Genomic DNA, 23,250 nt, shown 5'->3' on the forward strand with positions numbered 1-23,250 from the left:
AGTCATGTCTTGGGCAAGTCAGAAGAGCACAGCTCAAATTTTCTTTTTAACTTTTATTGGTTCATTATAGTTTCACATCATAATATAGTTCATAGTTATAGTAACATATGTGCACACCACCCTTGGTGGGCTCAGAACGATGTGTAATATAGAACTTATGAGCTGTTTTTTGTAAAATTTTCCATTAATATTTTTGGACAACAGTTAACCATGGGTAACTGAAACCACAGAAAGCAAAACCACAGGTTAGGAGGGACCTTCACATACACATATATGTGTGTTTTTACAAAAATGAGATCAACATTTGTATGTTGTTTGGAAGTTGTATGTCTTTACAAATCATTAAATGTTCTATTTGTCACCTTAATATATTATGTGACATCATGTGGCTATATCATAGCTTAACTAGTTTCCTGATAGTTAATTATATGGTTTTTTAGATTACTTTTAACTTTTTTATTAATATCAATACAGCCTGATGAGTTTTCTTCACTGACTGCCATAATTATTTTTTAGGATAAATACCTAGAAATGGTATTTTAGGGCCAAGGGGTATATACATACATTTTTAAGGTCATAACACACATTGTCAAATTGCTTCCAGAAAAGCTACTCCAATTTATATTTCCAGCACAGGATGTGTTTGGATGCCTGTTTCTAACTCAGCAGCTCCCTTCAGAACTGTTTCCAGCTCTGGAGTGACACTCTTGGCACAGCAATTGCGGTTCCCAGCTTATAGAGTGAATCTGTGTGGCCCTTGCTCTTACTCTGTTTCCATCCTGGCCTGAGCACAGGCATATGACTGCTTTACGTTCTAAGCATCAGGGGAAAACTCCCAGGAAACCTGCTGAGTGGCTGCAATGAGGAGGGTGCCTAGTCATGGAGCACTTGTCAGAATTTTTTTTTTTTTTTTTTTTTTTTTTTTTGGTGGTACTGGGGTTCCTGGAAGCCCTTCTATCTCCGGGCTACACTCCCAGACCTATTTTTACATTTTTATTTGGAAACAGGGTCTCCTAAGCCAGCACGCATGGCTGGCTTCGAACCTGCGCAATCCTCCTGTCTCTGCCTCCCAAGCGCGGGGATTACAAGCGTGCGCCACCACGCCCGTCTCAGAATTATTTTTAATTAAACAGGTAACCTATCAGCTGGGCGTGATGGCTCACACTCATAATCCCAGTACTTGGGAGGCTGAGACAGGAGGATTGCAGGTTCGTGGACAGCCTCAGCTACTTAGTGAGGCCCTCCACAACTTAGTGAGACCCTGTTTCCAAATAAAGAATAAAAAATAAGGCTGGGGTGTAGCTCAGAGATAGAAGGCCCCTGATAAAGTATTTATAAGATAAGGTATTTATCTTTTTAATCTCCAGTACTGCAAAAATTAAAAATAAAAATAAAAAGGTGACCTATCTTTATTCTAAAGCAAATTTTCAAAGAGGAAAAATTTAAACCATCTCTGCTGACCAGCATAACTCCTTCCATTCTTCTTAATATTTCTTTTCAAATGATGGCCACAAGAACTTGATTGTGTGTGCACATATGTGTATGTATATATCCACACATATCTGTATGTGTAGGCATGCGTATTCATAAATGCATATTCTTATCTTATTTCTATTAAATTTCTCTCTAACATTACGTTATTGATATCTAGAGTTACATTGTCTTCCCAGTGATTTTCAGTGCATGCAAACTATCCAATCATGTGGATATAGCATAACTTTGAGAAACAGTGATTATTAAACTATTTGACCCAAGCTTGGGATTTGTAAAGAGAAACTTATGCACCACTGGAGAAAGGACAAGCACCATGTGTGGGCTATAGTTAGAACTCAATGACCTTCATTGTCATATACTTTCTCCTAAGTTCTGCCTGTCAGTTTTTAGCATACAGGATTTCTCTGCTTAATAACATAAAAAAGCACTAATCTTAAACCATCCTCTTGCTACTGGACATAGGCATCTTCCAGGGTTTTGCTTTTAATGATAAAATGTTAACACCATAGTTAACATTTTTGTCTTATGTATGTTAGATTATTTCTTTGGAAAAACTCCCAGGAATGCAGAGCATTCACGCAAAGGACCTGATATCTGTGTGATGCTTTTGAGAAGGCTCTGTGTTGCTCCCCCAGACAGTGTAGATGATAGTGCACCAGATGATAAAAAACAACTGGTTTGTCCACAACTTTTCTAGCATAATGTTTTGTTATTAAAGGGGAGAGGGGCAGTAGACATCAGGTCTGGGAATGCAGTGACAATTATGACTAGAAGAGCAAACCCTGATTTTGCCTCTGTCCCTCTGTGACTACGCCATATCTGGGTCCTCAGTGACCACCCCGTGCCAATGGGTTAGTCTCAGGAGTTTTTGTTTTGTTGTGGTCCTGGGGATGAAACCCAGTGCCTCCCACATTCATGACCCTCACCAAGAGCCCCCCCCCTTTTTTTTTTGAGGCTATCACTGTAGGTAAAATTTAGTTGACAATGCTCAGAATTGAATCTTCTCAAAGGCTAGAGTCCGGCGCCATCTCATACTATTTAGTAGTAATGTTGAGCTGCTGTTTATAGTCAGGACAAGGCCTCCTTTGAAATAACCATGATAGCAAGAAACTCTAATGAATGCCAAAGGGATGTCTGAATCATCTCCTTGACTTGGCGATTTCTCATAGCTCCTGCTAAGGCAGACTCATCAATCCCAGAGAAGACAGAATAAAACCCTAATAACAGCCCCTGTGCATGCTAAGTACACAAATGGGCATTTGGGGTTCTTCCCTTAAATACTCCCTGTAATTAAGAGCCATGGAGCTGGTAGGACTGTGAAGGTAGATGACAGACATGGAAAGTCTTTCCTTTTATGACACAGCTAGGGGAGAAAGCTAACACGTTTTAGTTGCCTAGGTGCCAAGTACTTTCACATACATTTTAATAATAAAAAAAATAGCACTAATTCCTAGACACCTGCTGTGCTCCGGAAGCTTTGTCTTCATTATCTGCGGAAATCCTTGACTTGTGCATTCACATAGGTGCTATCTTCCCCATTTGTAACAATGAGCAAATGAGAATTCAGAGCCTTGAATGGCTTGCCCTACCCCAAATCTGGAAGCCAGTAAATAAATGGTAGAGATATGAGGTCAGAATTCAAGCCCCAGTCTGCCTAACCCTGTATACACCTCATTAAGTCTATCTTTCTTCATCTTTTTCCCCATCTACTGAGAAAACTACAGCCCAATGGGGCCCCACCTCCTTTGGTATAAACAGCTTAACATTCAGCACCTGGTTCAATAGCTGTGGAAGGCAGCTGGGTCAGGACCATGAGCTCCCAGCTGCTCCCCTAGGGCCACTGCCCACATGGACTATTCAAGGCAGTTGAGAGCAACAAAGCCCTTTGGGTAACCCTCATGTCCTCCTCCAGAGATCCTAAGAGCCCTGAACAAAGGAAGGGATCCAGTGTTCCTGAATCAGCGTCCATTTATTAAGCATCTGCTTCATGTCTAGCCTTGGGGCAAGGGTCGTGGTAATAATCCAGAGCTTGCAGTCACTTGGGAAGGGAGAGGGTGCAGAGCAGACGTACCCATGGCTACTCAGATGGAGTGAACAGGAAGATGGGGCTGGGGAGAGCTGATCTGAGCTCAGACTCAGCTGTCAGTGGCCTGATGAGAACCTGGGCTAGAATGGAGGTGATACATTGGATACTCAGCAATAATAGGACTCACAAAGATACTCCATAGGACCCGGCCAAGAACTGAGGGGGCGAAGGGTAAAGTGTGTGATGCCCAACAGTGTCCCCTGATGTTAGGAGAAGTACTGCTGCATGTTGCCTAGAACTTGGAAGAAGAGACACTAATTTTTAAATTATCTTTCATTTTAGCTGTTCATGCCAAAAGCCTGGTGGCCATCTTGCACCTGCTGGTTGCTCTGTCACAGTATTTCCGGGCACCAATCCGACTCCCAGACCACGTTTCTATCCAAGTGGTCGTGGTCCAGGTAAGATGGACCCCACTACAAACATCTAAGCCATTGACAAGTTGTGGAGCCTGCGTTCCTGCAACAGTTGAGGCACATTGGGTAGATTGTTGGAAGGACAGCTGAATAGACACCAGTGTGGCCAGGTGTGCTGTATTGTGAGACCTGGGAGTGAGCTTTCTGATGCATGCTGAGTGCACCACATGGAAGAAAATGTGCTTGCATACAGTATAGCTTTGTGTGAAGTATGTCCCTGGGCTTCACATGTTTTGTTGGAGGAATGTCTGTGTAATCTAGATCTGAGGGTTTGTGGTGTATAGGCTTGTGAGTTGTCTACATATAGTGGTATCAGGAGGAAAGATGTGTGTGCACATGCACATATGTGCGTTTGTGTACAGGAGTGTGCTGGGTACCCTAAAAGCCACAAAGAATCATAATTTTGTGGGGTTTTTGTTAACAAATAATGCACAGGTATTGGGGGAGGTGGTACCATGTGCAAGTGAGAGTGTGTGTCAGAGAGACCCCAACTGGCCCTGTCAGTACCGGAGGCACTGCTGCTCTCGCTTCGCCCAGTGAGCACAGCTGGGACTTCAAGTCATCTTTTCCAGATTGTTGGATGGGATTTCCATTCACATATGGCTGTGTAATTTCCACAGTGAGGGTGTGCTCTCTCCCCGTGACTATCTCACTCTGCTCCTAACCCCATTAAATACTCAAATGCAATTTTATTTTCCAACTTTATGCCCATTTAGCAAAAGGTCATCATTTTGTTTGCTTGTTTCTGTTCTTTTCCAAATAAACATGCATCAGGGGAGAGCTCCCTGTACAAGCTGTCTAGGGCTAGCCAAAGTTCTGGAACAGAGAACAAGATGGCAGCTCTGCCATCCCTCAGTAAGGGAAAGCCTGAGGGCTGGTAAACTTTGCCTCATCAGGCCAGGCCAATTTCCAGGACAAAAGGGCTTTGAGCTGAGCTTTCAGGGGCCAGATGTTAATAGCAAGGGAGGAAACCATGGTGCTCCTAACCAATTGATCAGTCGTGCCCTAATGAAAAAGCATTTCATCTACACCTTCTGGATACTTAACTCTGAAGCATCAAGAGGGTCTAATAGGAACATGACACCTTAGCCTTGCCTGCCAGGAGACAAGACTGCAAATAGGAAGCAGAGAAGGCCGTCCCCAGCAGCGCGAAGCTGTGTGGCTCGGACTGTGAGTGCAGCTGACTGCCAGGTACTAATTGTCCCTGTTTATTGAGCTCTTCACCTGTAGCAGGCGTGATGCTCGGCATGTGGCTGACCCAGAGCATCATCCTAATGAACCCAGGCTGTCTCTACTGTGTTGTGAGTAGTCAATAATGTGTGAATCCATCTCATATGTTTCAAACTACCCCTAGGAAACGACGAATGAGTAGGTAGAGCACACAAGATTTGTAGAGCAGTGAAACAATTGTGTGCTGCTGTACAGAATACATTAGTGGACACATTTGTCCATACCCACAGAACATACAGCACCAAGAGCGAACACTCGCATAAGTGAGACTGGTGTGCCCCTGCAGGCCCCCAACTATGGGCAGTGTCCCACTCTGCTGTGAGGTGCCCATAGTGGACCAGATGGGGCCTGCAAGGGGGAGTATGTGCAATCTCTGCACCTGCCTCTCAATTTTGCCATGAACCCACAACTGCTCGTTAAAAAAAAATAGCCTATTAAACCTGGCGTGGTGGCACCTACCTGTAATTCTAGTATTTAGGAAGCTGAGACAGTATAGGTTCAGTGCCAGCCTCAACAACTTAGCAAGACCGTATTTCAAAATTAAAAATAGGGCTTTTGGGGGTATAGCTTAGACGTAGAATGCCCCCAGGTTCAATCCCCAGTACCCCCCCACACACACATATACACAGTATTTTTTTTTTGTTTTTTTGGTTTTTTTGCTGGTCTGGGGATGGAACCCAGGGGCATTTGACCTCCGAGCTACACCCCCTGCCCTATTTTTTCTTTATTTTGAAACCAGGTCTCACTGAGTTGCAGAGGGCCTCACTAAGTAGCGGAGGCTGTCCGCGAACCGCGATCCTCCAGGTCTCAGCCTCCCAAATGCTGGGATTACAAGCGTGCGCCACCACGCCCGGCGTACACAGTATTTTTAAAAATTATGATTCTAGAGTACTTCATGAAAGAGTACTTTTGTGACTAAGTATCAGTGACATTCAATTTTTTTTACTTTTTTCATGAATAAGCATACTGTCATTATATATTCATGCATAGGTGTTCCATTGCTAGTGAAGATAAATATGTTTGTGCAAACTGACTTTTTGTGTCTTCTCTTTTGTGACAGTCCACTTCAATTCATTCATTTATTGAATATCTGGGTATATTTATTACCATCTTGAATAAACAGATCTCTAATAGGAATAATGAAAGCCGGGCATGGTGGCACACGCTTGTAATCCCTGCACTTGGGAGGCTGAGACAGGAGGATCGCACAAGTTCGAAGCCAGCCTCAGCTACTTAGTGAGGCTCTCAGCAACTTAGTGAGACCCTGTTTCCAAAAACAATATAAAATAGGTCTGGGAATATAGCCCAGAGGTAGAAAGCCTCTGGGTTCCACCCCTGTACCACCAAAAAAAAAAAAAAAAAAAAGCCAGGCGTGGTGGCACAGGCTTGTAATCCCCGTGCTTGGGAGGCAAAGACAGGAGGATTGCACAGGTTTGAAACCAGCCACTCTGGCTTAAGAGACCCTGTTTCCAAATTAAAAAAAAAAAAAAAAGTATAAAAGTGGGTCTGGGAGTGTAGCCTGGAGATAGAAGGGTTTCCAGGAACCCCAGTACCACCAAAATAAATAAATAAATAAAATAATAATAAAAAAGGAATAATGAAATATTCCTGTTGGGATTATTATAGACCAAAAAAAAAAAAAAAACAAATACAAACAAGATGATTGAAGATTTGAGAGGAGAGAGGGGGCTTCTATTTTAAAGCTGTGGTCGCTGAAAGCCCATACCACATGACTTATTTTGAGGTCAATTATGGGCTATCAGGGGCTGTTGTTGATTTAATTTCTCCTGTAGGCCCACCTGTTAGCATGAGAACATGAGAAAAGGGAGCCATACATAAAGTAGCATCCATGCAAGTCAGATTTTATGAAATGTTTTGCTTTATCAAGAGAATGAGCACAGAAGCAGGACTCCAAACTGGCAGAAAGGCACTGAAGGAACTGTAGGGAGAACTCTCCAGGGGACAAAAAATGATTCATGTCCAGATGCCATGAGGGGCTGTTCAGGCCATTTTTTGTTTTTTTGATTTTTGTTTTTTTCCCATTCTATATAAAAGTATTTGATTCTGTGTGAACTTAAGGATAAGGTTATATGGTCATGAATGGCCTCATAAGCCAAGGATTCTATTAACCCCATGTGAAACTTTGACATATTTCAAAACTGAATTTGGAAAAAGTCCTGATTTATCTTCATCTGGTCCCCTTTCACTATGTTTTTTTTTTTTTTTTTCGTAAGTTCCTTTTTTTGCTCTGGGATTCCACTTTTAATCTAATTTGGATAGACTCTGGGCTTTATCCAGCTCCCCCTTTCCCACTGTTAAAGTACTTTGCAAGGGTGCTAGTGTCTGTGGCTACCGGACATGTAGAGGATGTTTCTGGAAGTCTTGGCAGGAGGCTCCCCGTGCTCAGAGACCGCCTCTTCACACCCATCTCAGCCTTTGGGAGGGTGATTTCACTCAGTCAACTGCATGCCTTGTGCAGACTGTCCTTCTAATACTGGTGCAGGCTGTGTGGGGACCTGGCAGAGTGACTCTCCTCCTGGTGCCCGTCAGAACCCTAATGCTCCTTCACTGGTCCCGTGACATGCAGTAAAGACTAAACTCTTCAGTAACTCAAAGCTGCTCACATCAACGGCAGCTGCCCTCCCTCCAAGCAGCCTCCTGAGCACATCTGTGCTGTCCAGACTCTGCCTTTTGTCTGAGCCCATTCTTCCCACTGGACCTCTCATGAATGTTCAGCCAAATCCTTTCTTTCCTCGAAGTTCCCGTTCCAGGGCCCAAACCCCTGAGAAGTTTTCCCTGACCATCCAACCTGGAAGTGCTTATGCAGGTTCTGTGGTCAGCAGCCCTCGATGCATAGAGTGACCACATCATTTTCTATTCACCACACTTTTGAGAATGAAAGAGGTCCTATTAATAATTAAGCTAGGATCTCAAGCATAAACCAGGACCATTTAGAGGAACCCATCTCAGGTGCCTTCTTCATCACCCCTGTTTTACTCTAAATTCTTCAGACCTGAAACCACATCACAGACGGCATGGTCATGGGTCTAAATTCTCACACACAGAAGGCACTGATGAATGAGATCGAGAAGAAAGAGGATGTGTCGATGGGAGGGGTGGACAGGTGATGGACACAGCCGACTGGCTGGGCAGGTCTGCACAGTGAGCCTGGTACCTAAGTTAGGATCAAGGACCACATCACATACTTAAAAGCTCTCGTATATATCAGTGAAAAGACAAAACAAAGCAAAAAAAAAAAAAATTAAAATCCTCTGCCTCTGTCTGAGCCCTCCAAGTTGGCCTGGGTTCCTCCTTCCAGTCCCTCAGTTAAATGTGTTTCTGAGCTTCCCTCTGCGGCCTCAGCTGGAGGGCAGACACGCCCTGGCCCTCATTTCCATTTGGTTTACTGTGGATTACTCCAGGAGGCAAACAGTTTGCTTCCAGCAGACCCGTCTTGCAATAAAGAAAGGGAAGACTCACCGTCCAAGAAACAGCCTACTTTTTTGGATTAAACACTAATTGCACTTATGTCCCAATGGTACAGTCCAGTCTCCCCAAATCAGGGCCTCTCTTCCCTCCTAGCACGATCTTGTCTCTGGGTTCATTGCTTAAACACCAAGAACTTTCTCAATGTCAGGAATGCTAATCAGTTTTTCTGTATTTTTCTAAAGCCTATTTTTCTCTTCTCCTCCCAACCCCTCTCCCCACCCCCATTCCAGAAACGAGAAGGAATCCTCCAGTCTCGGCAAATCCAAGAGGAAATAACTGGTAACACAGAGTATGTCAACACCATTGTTGCCAGCGATTCTGTAATGGAACACAGATGTTTCTCCGAAATTCATCCATTTGCTGATATTTAGTTTTCATTTATTGGGATTGCAGGAGGGATTAGCCTGCAGCCAATGATTATAGTTTAGCCTTTTCCATGCATTCAAAACATGCCTCTTGATGCTTAAGGTACAAACTTGGGTGGGGAAGTGGGGAGAGGGGAATTAGTGGTGATTGAAAAATTCTAATTTTGTGGCACTCCAGGAAAAAGTGTACCCAAAAAAAGCCAACCAGCATGAAATCGTCATGCTGTAAACAGTGGGTGGAATTTAAATTGTGAACCTTCAAAAGGACGCTTTGCTTCCTTTTCTGAAACTGATTTATTTGGTCACAAGCCATGACCCAGAAAGCCCCTCTCTACCTTAGAATTGTCTCTGGGTTTTTGTTTTGTTTTGTTTTTCAATTTATTTTTGGAAATTAGAATATCAGGGCAGATAAAAGGCTTGCCCTGGGGAGCCAGCGTTTTTTGTTCTCTTAGGCAGAAAGAGCAGCCAGTGGGGGGTTGAGATCACTGGGAGGAGCTGAGCAAAGCTGGGCAAAGTGAGTTCCCAAGCCTTCTCTGTTCTCCCAACTTTCTCCCTCTGTCCCCTGTGAACGAGAGCAACAGAGTAGAAGGGACCTCTAAGGCAGCTGGCAGGAGCCTCATCTCCAAATAGGGAGTGTTTTCCTAACCCAGAGACTGGTGAGGATTTGATTGGTGACAGCAACGCCTCCCTGGCCCCCCTCCCACTTCTCCATCACCGCTGACACACACCTTCCAAGCCCTGCCCAGCCCCTAGAAGTTCCAGCCACGGTTCACAGGACTGCAGGGCTCTGCTTGTCTGAATCACACTGTGCTTATGTCTTAAAAGGGGCAGAGATAGAGAGTGGCCCTTCCCAGGATGCCCAGGATATGGCCCCTGGGGACCTCATCCAGGAGCCCCCACTCATTCCAAGGGCCCATCGTGGTAGCCAAAGGGTCACATGACCTAGAGGGCACACCTAGTCTTGGCTTTGGTTCTGAGGAGTGGGAGACAAAGCTGCCCCAGGCAGGCTCCCTGAGAAGGAGATTCCTCATTGTGCCCCCACCCTCAACCTGCCCTAGGCTGGGCTGCCCTCTACCCACTATTTCTCCTTCTGGAAAAGAGAAAGACAAACCATAGAGGAGCATGGGCCCGCAGGAAACTCCTGAGTCAGGGTATGTGAAGTTTCAAATTCCAGAACAATTTCTCATCTGCCTGTGATACTTTCTGTGGTCTCAAGTCAATTTTTTTTCCTCTCTCTCTCCCTCCCTCCCTCTCTCCCTGACATTTCTGCCACAAGGACACACACATAATTGCAACTTCTAATAATGACTACACAGTACAATTTTGGAAGCACTTTTATACCTACTGATGCTCATAATAAACATAATGTAATATTTACAGCCACCAATGCCCCACAGCCCGAGGGTGAAGAAGGAAACTGTCCTTGGTCTTTTCACCAGTTAACTCAAAGCTCATTATTCTTTCCAGGACACTACATGCAAGTGGTCATTTAGTGGATAATAGGTGTACAGGTGAATAAGCCAATATAGGAATTATAATGAGAACCAAAAATGTATTTTAAAAAATGTTTTGAGTATTTGCTCTCTACTAGGAATTAAATAGGCTAAAATGTTTCTAGAGATTAAATGTTCACATTATTCATCATTATTATCTTTTTTGGGAGGTATTAGGGATGGAACCCAGGGCTTTCCACCTCTGGGCTATACTCCCAGACCTATTTTATACTTCATTTTGGAAACAGGGCCTAAGTTGCTGAGAGCCTCACTAAGTAGCTGAGGCTGGCTTCGAACCTGTGCGATCCTCCTATTTGAGCCTGCCAAGCACTGGGGTTACATGCGTGTGCCGTCACACCCAGCTTTTTTCATCATTATTATCTTTACCCTAGAGATGAGAGACCTGGAACCCAGAGAGGTCCAGTAGCTTGTGTGAAGTTACAAAATAAAACAAAAACGGCATAGCAAGATTTAAGCTTAAGTGATCTGTCTCTAATACTTGTACACCTTAAGACTTGGCTGTTTCTCTGATACAAGTATGATTCCAGTTCCTGCCCTCTTAGAGAAAACCTGTCCTGAGTCAATGGCAGGTGCAGCCTGGGGACATCACAGGATGGACAGATGCGACAAAGCTAGTCTCCCCAGGCAGTGGCCCACAGCAGCATAGGCAGCGACATGCCACATCAGGGGTGGCTTGACCTCTGCTTCTGAGAATTCCAGGATTTTCTGGCTGGGAATCTTTAGCCCCTGAGCCTGATTTTTTTTTTTCTTAAAACTGAGTCAGAGTATATGAAGTTTCAGATTCCAGAACAATCTCTCAGCTGCCTGTGATTGCCGGAGTTTCAGCAATAACATAACTTTATTCAGACAAGAAATCGTCCAGTGAGCATCACTGTGCAGAACTTTTGCATTGACATCAGTGTTTCTGTTTAACAGAGGACAGGAGAGGTGGTACTATTGTACAGCCACAATCATCAGACATCACAGAATAAAACGCCGAGAGAAGGCTTTTTGAGCTCCACAACCACAGACAGGCTGGCAGTGGGCAGGGAGGGGTGTGCTCCCAGCAGTGGCAGAGGGTCCTCTCACGGGACTAGCCTTGAATACGGGGTCCAGAGAAGACTCACACTGCTCTCTTTCTCCTTTTTCTCCAGGGCTCTTTCCGGACGGCATGGTGAGTTGCATAAGATTTCCCCTGGCACTGACGGCCACGGTGGGCGCTAGTTAATTCTACAGCAGCTGAGAGGAGCAGGCACTCAGCCTGCCACCTGGACATGTGTCTGCACTGGGACACGGCTGGCTGGGTGGGGAGGGACAGCTGACTGGTGGGAGGAACACTCAGTACATCTGCATGGTCCTGGCGCCTACGGGGCAATCTCGCTCCATGCATAGGACAGGAAGAGGAGTATGAACACAAGGACTGTCTCCTCTCCTGGCTCCCTTGCCACAGCTCCTCCCTCTCCCATTTCTCAGAACTTCAGGCTTGTTTACTGAGTCCATGAGGGTCAGAGACCACCTGTGTAGCCGTCTCAGATTGGCCATTTAGTACATGAGGGGGAAAAGCCTGTGCCAAAAACCCTTCCAGCCCACATTTGTGTTGGAAAAGCTCCCCCCGCCCTGCCGTGGATCCCCTCCGCCATTTCACCTGTTGCTGCACAGCTGTTGTAGTAAGCACAGTCCCTGCAGGGAGCAAGAGATGCCTGGGTTCCGCTGTCCTGATAGTTAATCTGGGTGATATTTTGAAATATATTGATCATGCTACAAACAGCACTCATTGGTAGAACAGGCCGGAGTCTCTAGAGTGCTTGGCCCTTATGTCCGCACCTGCCGTCCCCTTGACAAGACTAGGGAAGATGCTTTTTACAGAAGAGGAAACAGGTGCGGAGTCAGCATGACCCGGGTCCCTCAGGAGGAGGCGCTCACGTTCCACCCTGGAGCTCACTGGTCCCCATCCCTTATCTGTCTGTGCCCTCTGGCAAGGCTTGCTATGCTTGTCTTGCTATCCTGTTTTTAAAAATTGAAGGGTGAAATGATTTGATATTTGGGTAACATCCTAACTCCAAAAAGCTACGAAAGCACCTTAGAACCGTGAATACATCATGAGACAGTAGAATATGAATAGTGAGGAGAAATGAAAAGCCAAACAGCCTGGCAGAGCCACCCCCAACCCACCCAGCTCCGCCCAATATAGGGTGGATGTGTTTACCTGTGTGGACGTACACACAAAAGGTCCTGAGGGTAAGAAATCAACCCCCTCTCAGCCCCAATCTCTGAGCTGCTAGCACAAGCTGTGCCCCAGAGCACTCCCTGCGGTAGCCGACCACGTGACCTGTAAAGGCCAGAGCCCTGGCACCCAGTGGCCGGCCCGCTCGGACGCACTCCGTGGGCTCCACAACACACTTCTTGTCTTTCAGAACGTGATGCCTTCGACACCTTGTTTGACCACGCACCTGACAAACTCAACGTGGTGAAAAAGGTAGGCGTGGAGTGCCTGGGGGAGGCGGGAGGCCAGGAGACCCTCCCTCGCGGTGGTATAGCACCCCCTCCCACCACAGACTCACCCTGTCTGCCCACCCACTAACCCAGCTCTCCTGCCACAGAGAATTCCCCGTCTGCTGGGTCACTGGTAGATGCACCAAAGAAACGGTTCTGGAAGGGATGACCAAGTGGGGTCACTTCATCTCTGATACTTCTTCATGCCTCCCAGCCCCCCCAGCCCTCAGCTGACATACCCCACTTGTTGCCCTGCCCCTCAGGACTCCCCTGTTTCTCTGGGCCCTGCAACGTATGGGGTGCCCATCCAGGAGCCTTCTCTTCTCCCCGAGACCAGAGGCCTCTGCGCAGGCCGCTGGTCCTCACAGGGAGTCCTGGCTGCCTTCCGCGTGTGTACAGGCAGGAGTCTCTGTCTCACTGGCCCTGCGTGTCTCTTTCAGACACTCATCACGTTCGTGAACAAGCATCTAAATAAGCTGAACCTGGAGGTCACGGAACTGGAAACCCAGGTGGGTGGCAGCACAGGGCGGGGCGGGGGCCCTCTCAAAGAGAGGGCTCAACGTGCCCACCCCAGGGGCCCCACCCCACACCCCAGCTTCCCACACAGAGGGGTACAATGTAGACCCTGCTCTGCTCTGCACAGAGAGCTGGGCTGGATGAAATTGCTTTGTAGATTTTTTTTCTTCAGCTTTGTATTTTGAAAAGTTGCAAGAAGGAATACCTGTATACTCTTCCCCCAGACAGACCCATTATTAACAGTTGGCCACATCTTTTCTTTCCCTCTTTCCCTCTAAATATTTCACATATGTCTCTTAAGAGCAAGTACATTCTCCTTGATAACCACAGTCCTGCCATGGATCACAGGCAGCTTTAACACTGATATGATACATTCATCTGTTTAGGTTGAACTGTATGAAAGCTGACATGTGGCTGATTTGACCTACTAAAATGGCAATGTCACATGGTTGTGAAAAAACACTCTCTGTCCCAATTTTGCCAGTGGTCCCAATCTCCCCATGTGCTGCATTTAGTTGTCATCTCTCTTTAGCCTTTTTATTTTTTTAACATAGAACAATCCAGCCTTTCTTGGCAGGACACTGATATTTTGAAGCATGCAGGCCCATTTGTCTCCTTGGTTTTCTCCTTCCTAATGAGACAGCACTCCCTAAGTGCAACTCTTCCTCCCAGGCTCTTTACGAGATATCACTGGTGCCCACCAGCCTTGACCAGGGTCACCTGGTGAGGGTGGCATCTACTACTAACCCTACTACAGGGTTCTTTTCTACCCTCTATACACGTTAACTCGTCTTTAATGTAGCATACCCTGACTCCCCACATTCTCTTGATCAGGATGAAGTCCTGCAGTGAGGCTTTCTCCTGGGTTTCTGGGGGCCACCTGCATGATCTATAAAGGCCAATGACAGGTCTCTCCCATACATGTTTAGAGCCCCATAGTTTCCTAAACTTACAGCTTTACCAATACTCATTTTATAAAAACAATTACTCTGTGCCTCCCTGGACACTTCCACTGCCTCCTTTATTTTTATTCATTCCCCCCTAGTTGCACCCGAGGCTATTTCCCCCTGTCCTGGGTCATTCCAACTTCCCTCCCAGGGGGCCAGTATCACTGACTTTGAGAATCTATGGCTGTGAAACAAACTTCATATACTCTTGAGAAATAAGGAACACTGTAAAAATCGAGGCTTCCCGGAGGAGCTAGAATAGACTCCAGAACACTCTCCTCTAGTTTCGAGAGCAGGGGGCCACCACCCAGCACTCTGGGTGTCTGTCTGCAGGTCTCACCTGTTCTTCCTGCCCAGTCAGCAGGACCAGCCATGGCTTGTAGGGTATGTGGCTCTCAAGCTGTGAACTGCCCTTACCCTAACCCAAGTTCCCTCCTGGGTTCACAGATTGGATTCTTTTATTCCTAACCTATTCCAGCCACAGTCAGAATGAAGCCAGTTGCCTAGCTCTCAGCAGGAAGGCATTGATTTTGACACAGATTCTGAGCTCTGTTCTCCTGTGCCCATCGTGGGTGGCCTGAGATGAGTCATGCTCAGGCCCAGCCCTCCTGAGTTGGTGGCAGAGGCAGAGAGGCCCTGCCCTAGGGTCAGGCCTTGCCTGGGATCTCTGGCCCTTAACCAAGGCTGAACCAGAGCCCCAGCCAGCACCCTGCAGAGCTCAGTGAATGCACACTCTGGTTCTGGTCCTCACTCCTGCTCTTCACTCCAATTAATATTCTGAAAGCATGGTGGCGCACACTTGTAATCCCAGACTTTGGGAGGCTGAGACAGGAGGATCGCAGTTCGTGGACAGCTTCAGCTACTTAGTGAGGCCCTTTGCAATCAGATCCTGTTTCAAAATAAAGAATAAAAAATAGGGCTGGGGGTGTAGTTTGGAGGTAGAATGCCCCTGGGTTCCATCCCCAGTACCGCAAAAAAAAAAAAAAAAAAAAAAAAAAAAAAAAAAAAAAAAATCTAAAGCAATTCCAAGAAATTTGGCCTCTTACAATCTCCAGCACCTGCTGTTTATACCCTCAAACCTGTGGTGGTCCTGCCTCCTTTGAAAAGTTGTAGAATATCAGATATGCACCTGACCTCTGCCACCTCCACAGCTAAACACTGACGCCTTCCAAAGCACACTCAACTCCCCTGTCCCCATGTCCCCACAAGCTGGCCATGGTCCCCCAGCACACTCCCTGGAGCAGACTTGCACTCTCTTGCACTTAGCCTGGGAGCGTCTTGTCCCTCAGACCCAGTTCCCCAGCCCTTCACACCCCGCCACTGTCCAGGAAGTTACTGAGCTAGAAACTTTGCTGTGGCCTCAGCCTGGTCCTGCTTCTCCAGCAAGACCTAGTTGCATTGTTTTTCAAGACAATAGATGATATTTACTAAGTGCTGCCCACATGCCAAGCAGTTCACAGACACTACGCATGTGAACTGGCTTAGTCCTCATAATAACCGTATGGAGTAGCTACCATACCATTATCATTCCCATTTTACAAATGAGAAAAACAAGGTGCAGAGAGATGGCATGGGACACATTAGGGCTGGAAATGGAACCCAGTAGACCTGGCTCCAGAGCTCACCTTAGTAACAGCTACACTCTGCTGCCTCGCAAGCAACAGGGAAGGGAGACATGAGAAAGGGGACCACCCCAGCCTGGATGACACCAGAGGTCTCTCTCTCTCTCTGTCCAGGAAGCAGACGCCACCCAGTAGCCTTGTGCCATTCAACTTGGCCATCACCTCCCACCCTAGCTAACTCCTCATCCCCCAGGAGAGTTCCCGCCACCCGCATTAGGAGAAGGTGGCCTTTCTCAGTCACAGTCAGCTGCCACATTGCCTCCACAGTCTTCCCATGGGACCCAACCCGGCCACACTCCATCAAGAGTTGGTACACTGTTCTGTAAGTACTGGTCAGCTGAGATCAAGGCCCGGGCTTGCAGCGCCTGGTATGAGGCAGTCCTCCCACAGAGCAGACCTGTCTGCCTGAGGCCCTCTTCCTCACCTGGAGTCTATAGGGCAGGTAGCTTTTTGGTGAGATGATGGGACTTGGCCCAGGAGCCCCAGGGGTTGGTGACATCACCTGGCTTTCTCCCTCCAGTTTGCAGATGGGGTGTACCTGGTACTGCTCATGGGGCTCCTAGAGGGCTATTTTGTGCCCCTGCACAGCTTCTTCCTGACTCCGGACAGCTTTGAACAGAAGGTAAGGGGAAGGGGCACGGAGGGAAGCCCCAAGCCCATGTTTGACTCATCTGCCCTTACCTACACTGAGGCTGCTCCTCTGCCAGGTCTCAGATGTTGGAGGGGGAGGCCCATTCTGATGAGTGGCTGAGCTGGGGGGAGCTGTCAGCAGACCCCTGAGCAGCCTTCCCCTCCCGCTGCAGCCTGGCCTAGTCCCCTAGCCAAGTGCACAGCCAGCCACATCTCTCCCCAGAGGCAACAGGGAGGGTGGCTGATGGCTTTGAGGCCAGTCTGACCTGAGACCCTAGCCAGCCTGGTTCTGACGGCCTCTCAGGCTGCCACATCCTGCTTGCTAGACAGGAGGCTTTTGGTCCAAAGCAGAGACCCTCCTCTGCCTTTGAGCATATCTTGCCATCTGTCCAGGCCCAGTGCATGCACTTATATCCCTGAGTCTGAAATCCTGGCAGCTAACAAGGAATGTAGTGGGACATAAGGGGCACCTCTAGCAGCAGGCTGGGTCACCAAGCCCTTCCTCCACACTGCCTGCCCACATCTGCAGCCAGGTTGCTCCTGCAGATTGGCTCAGCCTCTGCTACGGTGCTGGGCTCTCGTACTTCCAGGGTAGGTGCCAGGGTTAGTGTACAAGGACTTATGCCCTGCATCTCTCTTGCCAGGTCTTGAACGTCTCCTTTGCCTTTGAGCTCATGCAAGACGGAGGGCTGGAAAAGCCAAAACCTCGGCCAGAAGGTACTTGGCTCTTCCCTGGGTTTGCAACAACAGGGTGAGAACTTCTCCCTGCACATGAGTGTTTAGGGTACAGGGAAAGGCTCAGATTTGATAGCAGAGGAAAGAAATCTCTTTTCTGAAGACTTCTTTGCTGATTGCTGGAAGCAGTTACAGCCACTCAACTCAATTCTGGAGACACTTTGTGAGCTTTAAGTCACCTGGTCGTAGGAAGAAAGAATCTGAAATCCTCCACTTGGAATTGTGGGGATCAGGGTCCAAGGAGAGGTGCTACAGGAACTACCCTGAGCCACATTTCCAGGTTCTTCTGTCCCTGCACAGGGTGCTGACTTGCTGGAGAACTATGTGCCAGCCAGCTAAGATGAAAGGCAGCACACACATGTCGATGAAAATTTAGTAGTCCTCGGTATCCTTGGAAGACTGGTTCTAAAATCCCCCAAAGATACCAAAATCCAAGACTGTTCAGACCCCTTCCATGAAGTGGCATAGTACTTGCACATAAACTATGCCCATCCTTCTGTATACTTAAATCCTCTCTAGAAAACTTAATACCCGCCAGGCGTGGTGGCGCACGCTTGTAATCCCCGCGCTTGGGAGGCAGAGACAGGAGGATCGCGAAGGTTCGAAGCCAGCCGCACACGCTGGCTTAGGACCCTGTCTCCAAATAAAAAAATATAAAATAGGTCTGGGAGTGTAGCCCGGAAGTAGAAGGGCTTCCAGGAACCCCAGTACCACCAAAAAAAAAAAGAAAAAGAAAAAAGAAAAAGAAAACTTAATACTCAATACAATATAAATGCCATATGACCGTTGGATTGATAGGCTGATTAGAGAAGTGACAAGAAAAAAAGCTCATAAGTATCTGGTACAGATGCTCTTTGGGTTTTGGATATTTTTGAACCGCAGAAGGTTGAGTCCACAGATGTGGAACCTCTGAATACAGAGGGTTGACTGTATATGACCAGAGGAAAATACAAAAGGAGCAAATGCTCCGTGGCCCTTGCTTGCTCACACTTGGCTGTGTGTGCACATCCGTGAGTAGAAGGCACGTCTCTCTTCATAGTCTTTCTTGTACAGAAGTTTATTTTCTGCCTCACGCTGACTGCAATATCCCATTTTACCAGTGCTGGTGAGTCAGCACTGTGTTGCAGATAACGTCTGCGTATGTCAAATTGGAACACTAAGAAGGCCACACACACTTCCCCACTGTGTAATGGCAAGGGGAGGGGTGGGGGTTGTGAGCTTTTACACCCCATCACTGTCTCTGCTCCAACCTTCTCAGATCATGATATTCCAAGATGGGGAAAACCAGCCAGACATAGTGGCACAGGCCTGTAATCCCAGGACTCAGGAAACTGAGACAGAAAGATCACAGGTTCGAGACCAGCCTCAGCAATTTAGCAATACTTTCAGCAAGCTAGTGAGACCCTATTTCAAAACAAAAATTTTAAAAAGGAAGCTGGGCATGGTGGCACATGCTTGTAATCCCAGCATTTGGGAGGCTGACACAGGAAGATCGTAGTTCATGGATAGCCTCAGCTATTTAGTGAGGCCCTCTGCAACTCAGTGAGACCCTGTTTCAAAATAAAGAATAAAAAATAGGGCAGGGTGTAGCTCAGAGGTCGAATGCCCCTGGGTCCCATCCCCAGACCTGCAAAAAAAAAAAAAAAAAGTTAAAAAGGGCTGAAGGATGTAGCTCAGAGGTAAAATGCCCCAGGTTCAATCCCCAGTACCACAAAAAAGAGAGTAAAGATTGTTCCTGACCTCAGGGCTCCCAACCAGGAAGGAGAAAAAATGCACTCAGTCACCCAAATGGAATGACAATCAAGGTAGTTGCCCTGGAAGAGATACAGTGAGGTTGTGAGAATTGAAGAGGTGAGGGGCAGCTGGGCTAAACTAGAAGGATCGGCGAGGGCCTTGGTATGTGAGCATTCAGATAGAGAGAGCCCAGGTCACACCTGGGGATCAGAGACCTTGCCTCTTTATGCTCAGACCTCAGCAGCTCTGGACATCAGAGCCAACCCCCTCTTCTCCTTCACTCTCACCTGTCCTGATCCGCTTCTAGGAGAGGACATCTAGCATGGCAATCCCCCTGGGGCTCTGTGTCACCACCCTAATGTCTTTAGAAGTGGACTCCCAGCATCCCATAGGCATGCAGTAATACCCTGCTTCTGGATAGAAGAGACTCAATGGGAGAATTCAGGCCATCCCTCTGCTGCCTTTTTTTTTTTTTAACTACTTAATCTGATGCTTCCTGATTACAGATTAGAAATGAGCTTTTTTTCCTGATATTTTATTGTTCAGGCATTTGTTTCCCCCAGGACAGATGATTTTCCAGTGTCAGTCAATCCATAAGAATATTTCGGCATATAGATGACATTTCTTGTGCAATTATTGAACCGCCTAATATGAAACTTCCTGAGCAATGTGAATGGAAAAGCACATCTGTTTTATTTATTGTTACACTGGGCATGGTGCCCGTGCTGAACATTTCCAATGTGTAAAAGAGAATTGAAATGGTGTTTGGTGAGACTGTATTTGCGAGAAGTGTATCCCGGCCTTCCCTCTGGTTCCTACACTTCTATCTGGAAAGATAAATTCATAGTAAATGCTAAAGACCACGGGTGATTCTTTACGGTGTCTCTGAATCAAATCAGTTGTGGTGGAGGCATTTCTCAGAGAACAGTGTTCGTAAGATCAGCAAAACACATTCTCTGCTATGCTGTTGGGCCTTGAAATGTTCTGGAAACCTTGGGTCTGCACCTCAGATGATTTCCACTGCCCCAGCTTTGTAATCTTCTGGTATTCTATCCAGGGTAAGCCAAGGTGAGCATCAAGTTTGTGATGGACGGAGCAGCTGAGCAATTGGCAGGAAGCTAGTGGCTTCCCACTTAGGGCTACACATGTCTTCAGATACACCTGCCTCCTCCATTCTCCCCATTTGGGTATAGACTTACCATTGAATATGGTTAAGAACCTGGACAGGCAGGTGGGGACTTAGAAGAAGTCTAGTACTTGGCACAATTGAAGTCTGTAGGACAGCCAGCATGCCAATGGCATGTATAAAATGTCAGGAATCTAGTATTGGGACCAGCTGGCACATAGTGCTGGAAACCTGGCCGGGTGATGGCAGTTTAGTTCCCAGTGATCTGTTCACCTGAGGATGGATTTAATCAGCAAGTGGTAACATACATACAGTTCACCTCTCCTTCCCCATTTTTCTGGGAGACAGCGCACAGAAGTCTGTGGTGGCAACAATTTTAAACTCTACAACTCTATGTGGAACAATAGAAACTGCTAGTGTGGATGCAAACATACAATCATTTTAGATTGTATCTGTTTAGAAAACAGAGTTGGAGATTGATACTACCCAATGTGATAGGCAAAGTGATACCCATCTCCCAAAACAAAAGTTCACCTCCTTATCCTTGAAACCCATTTATAGGTTCTGTTACACAGTATTATAGTTAGATATAGTAGAGCCCCTTGTAGAGCTCACAAATTAATGTTCAGAGTTGATGTGATTGAGTCATGAGGCTTGTGATCCCAGCAGTGAATAAATGCACTGTCATGGATTTACCTGGGTGATGGCCTAGGCCAGGGGTGTGGATGGAGAGGGCGGGTCCCTGGGGGTGCAGCCTTGGGCATTATATACGGTTCCTTTTGCCCCTGATCCCTCCCTTGCTTCTGGCCTCCATGGTGTGAGGAGCACGGCCATGCACTCGCCCTCTCTCCTCCTTCCACCGCTTTGCCCTGAGATCGCAATCCCTAGCCTCACATGGACTGAACCCAAATCTCTCCAAAGAAAACTGTGAGCTTATACATCCTCCTTCCTCTAAGTCATGTGGTCAAGTCTGTAGATTATGGCTGTGAGAAGGCTGACAGATACACATGGCAAAAAACTTTTTAGATATTAAATTTATGATCCTGAGATGAGGCGATGATCCAGATAGTCTCAATGTAATATTAAATTTATGATCGGAGATGAGACGATTATCCAGATAGTCTCACCGTAACCATGAGGGTCCTTAGATGTGGGAGAGGGAGGCACGAGAGGCAGGGTGACGTAGCATGAAAACGCCATCACTGGCTTTGAAGATGAAGAGAGCCACAAACCAAAGTATACAGGCATCCCCTAAAAGCTGGGAAAATCGAGTTCAACAGCTTCTCCGCTTAAACTTTTCAACACGTCTGCCCACTCATGGGTTTCACCCAGAGAGATCAGTTCTATTTTGAAGTTCTGACTTCTACAACCATGGAGATAATAAATCTGTGTTGTTGCAGACCCCCAAATTGTGATCACTTGTTACAGCGGTAATAAGAAGTCAGTGTCCCCCATGGGCCCGGAATTCCACTTGCAGGAAGATTCCAAGAATACCGTGATAGAACTCTTGTGGGCAGGAATGTAAAGTGATACAAACAATTAAAAGTAGAACAACTACGAGATCCAGAATCCCCATTCCTGCATTTGTAGCCAAAGGAAATGAAGCCTTTTGGAAAGATCTCTACACTCCCGTGTTCAGTGCAGCAAGATATGGAAACAACCTACCTGTCCATCAATGGACAAATTTATAAAGCAAATACAGTACCTGTACATCAAGGAATACTATTCAGCCATAAGCATAATAAGGGTGAAATCTACTTATCCGTGACACTGTGAGTGAACCTGGAGACCACTGCGTTAAGTGAAATAAGCCAGGCACAGAGATAAATACCAGCTAATCTCATGTATGTGTGGAACTTCAAAACATTCATCTTACAGAAGTTGAGAGTAGTGCAGTGACTCACAGGGCTTGGGAGGGCCCAGCAGAGGGAGGGTGGAGGTAGGCCTGCCACTGTGCACAAAGCTACCAACAGGAGTACGTTCTGGTGTTCTACTCACAGAAGGGTGAATATAGTTAATGAGGCATTGTGCATTTCAAAATAGCTAGAAGAGAGGGGTTTTTCTTAGGGAAATGGGTTTACTTAGGGAAATAGGGGTACACTTTAAGAGAAGGCCATGATAAAGGTTTACTTTCCAGAGAAAGGATCTGGAATGGTTCATTTCCAGAAGTGAAAAATTACCTAGAAGAGAGGTTTTTGTTTTGTTTTGTTTTGTTTTTTTTGGTGGTGGTACTGGGGGTGGAACCCAGAGGCTTTCTACCTCTGGATTGTACTCCCAGACCCATTTTATATTTTATTTGGAAACAGGGTCTCACTAAGTTGCTGAGAGCCTCACTAAGTAGCTGAGGCTGGCTTTGAACCTGCGCAATCCTCCTGTCTCAGCCTCCCAAGCGTGGGGATTACAAGCGTACGCCACCATGCCCGGCTAGAAGAGAGGCTTTTGAATGTCCTCATCAAAATAAATAAGTAAGTAAGTAAGTAAGTAAATAAATAAATAAATAAATAAATAAATGTTTAGCCAGACATGGTGGTGCACACTTGTAATCCCATTACTTGGGAGGCTGAAGCAGGAGGATCACAGGTTTAAAACTGAGTGAGGCCAGGCGTCGTGGCCCACGCTTGTAATCCCAGCTCTTGGGAGGCTGAGACAGGAGGATCGCACAGGTTTGAAGCCAGCCTCAGCTACTGAGTGAGGCTCTCCGCAATTTAATGAGGTTTTTTAATGGCCTCACCAAATAAAGTATAAAATAGGTCCAGGAGTATAGCCTGGAGGTAGAAAAGGTCCTGGATTCCACCCCTAGTACCACAAAAAAAAAAAAAAACCATAAACTAAGAACAAAACTGAGTGAAGCCATCTGCAACTTAGCAAGACTCTGTT

The 23,250-nt window shown here is 46.6% G+C and overlaps 1 protein-coding gene across 1 annotated transcript in view; it reads left to right on the forward strand.

The window, feature by feature from the left end:
• The window catches only part of PARVA (parvin alpha), a gene marked incomplete at its 3' end in the record, with an annotated part of 169,563 nt that overhangs the window by 141,172 nt on the left and 5,141 nt on the right, over positions 1-23,250 (forward strand). Inside the window, exons 6-12 of the mRNA XM_080705250.1 lie at positions 3,863-3,978; positions 8,943-9,001; positions 11,725-11,744; positions 12,985-13,046; positions 13,504-13,572; positions 16,669-16,770; positions 17,423-17,495. Coding sequence (XP_080561376.1) covers positions 3,863-3,978; positions 8,943-9,001; positions 11,725-11,744; positions 12,985-13,046; positions 13,504-13,572; positions 16,669-16,770; positions 17,423-17,495 — 501 coding nt within the window. The remainder of the gene's footprint in view (positions 1-3,862; positions 3,979-8,942; positions 9,002-11,724; positions 11,745-12,984; positions 13,047-13,503; positions 13,573-16,668; positions 16,771-17,422; positions 17,496-23,250) is intronic.

The sequence above is a fragment of the Muscardinus avellanarius genome (genome assembly GCF_963383645.1).
Source record: "Muscardinus avellanarius genome assembly, chromosome: 1".
NCBI lineage: Eukaryota > Metazoa > Chordata > Mammalia > Rodentia > Gliridae > Muscardinus > Muscardinus avellanarius.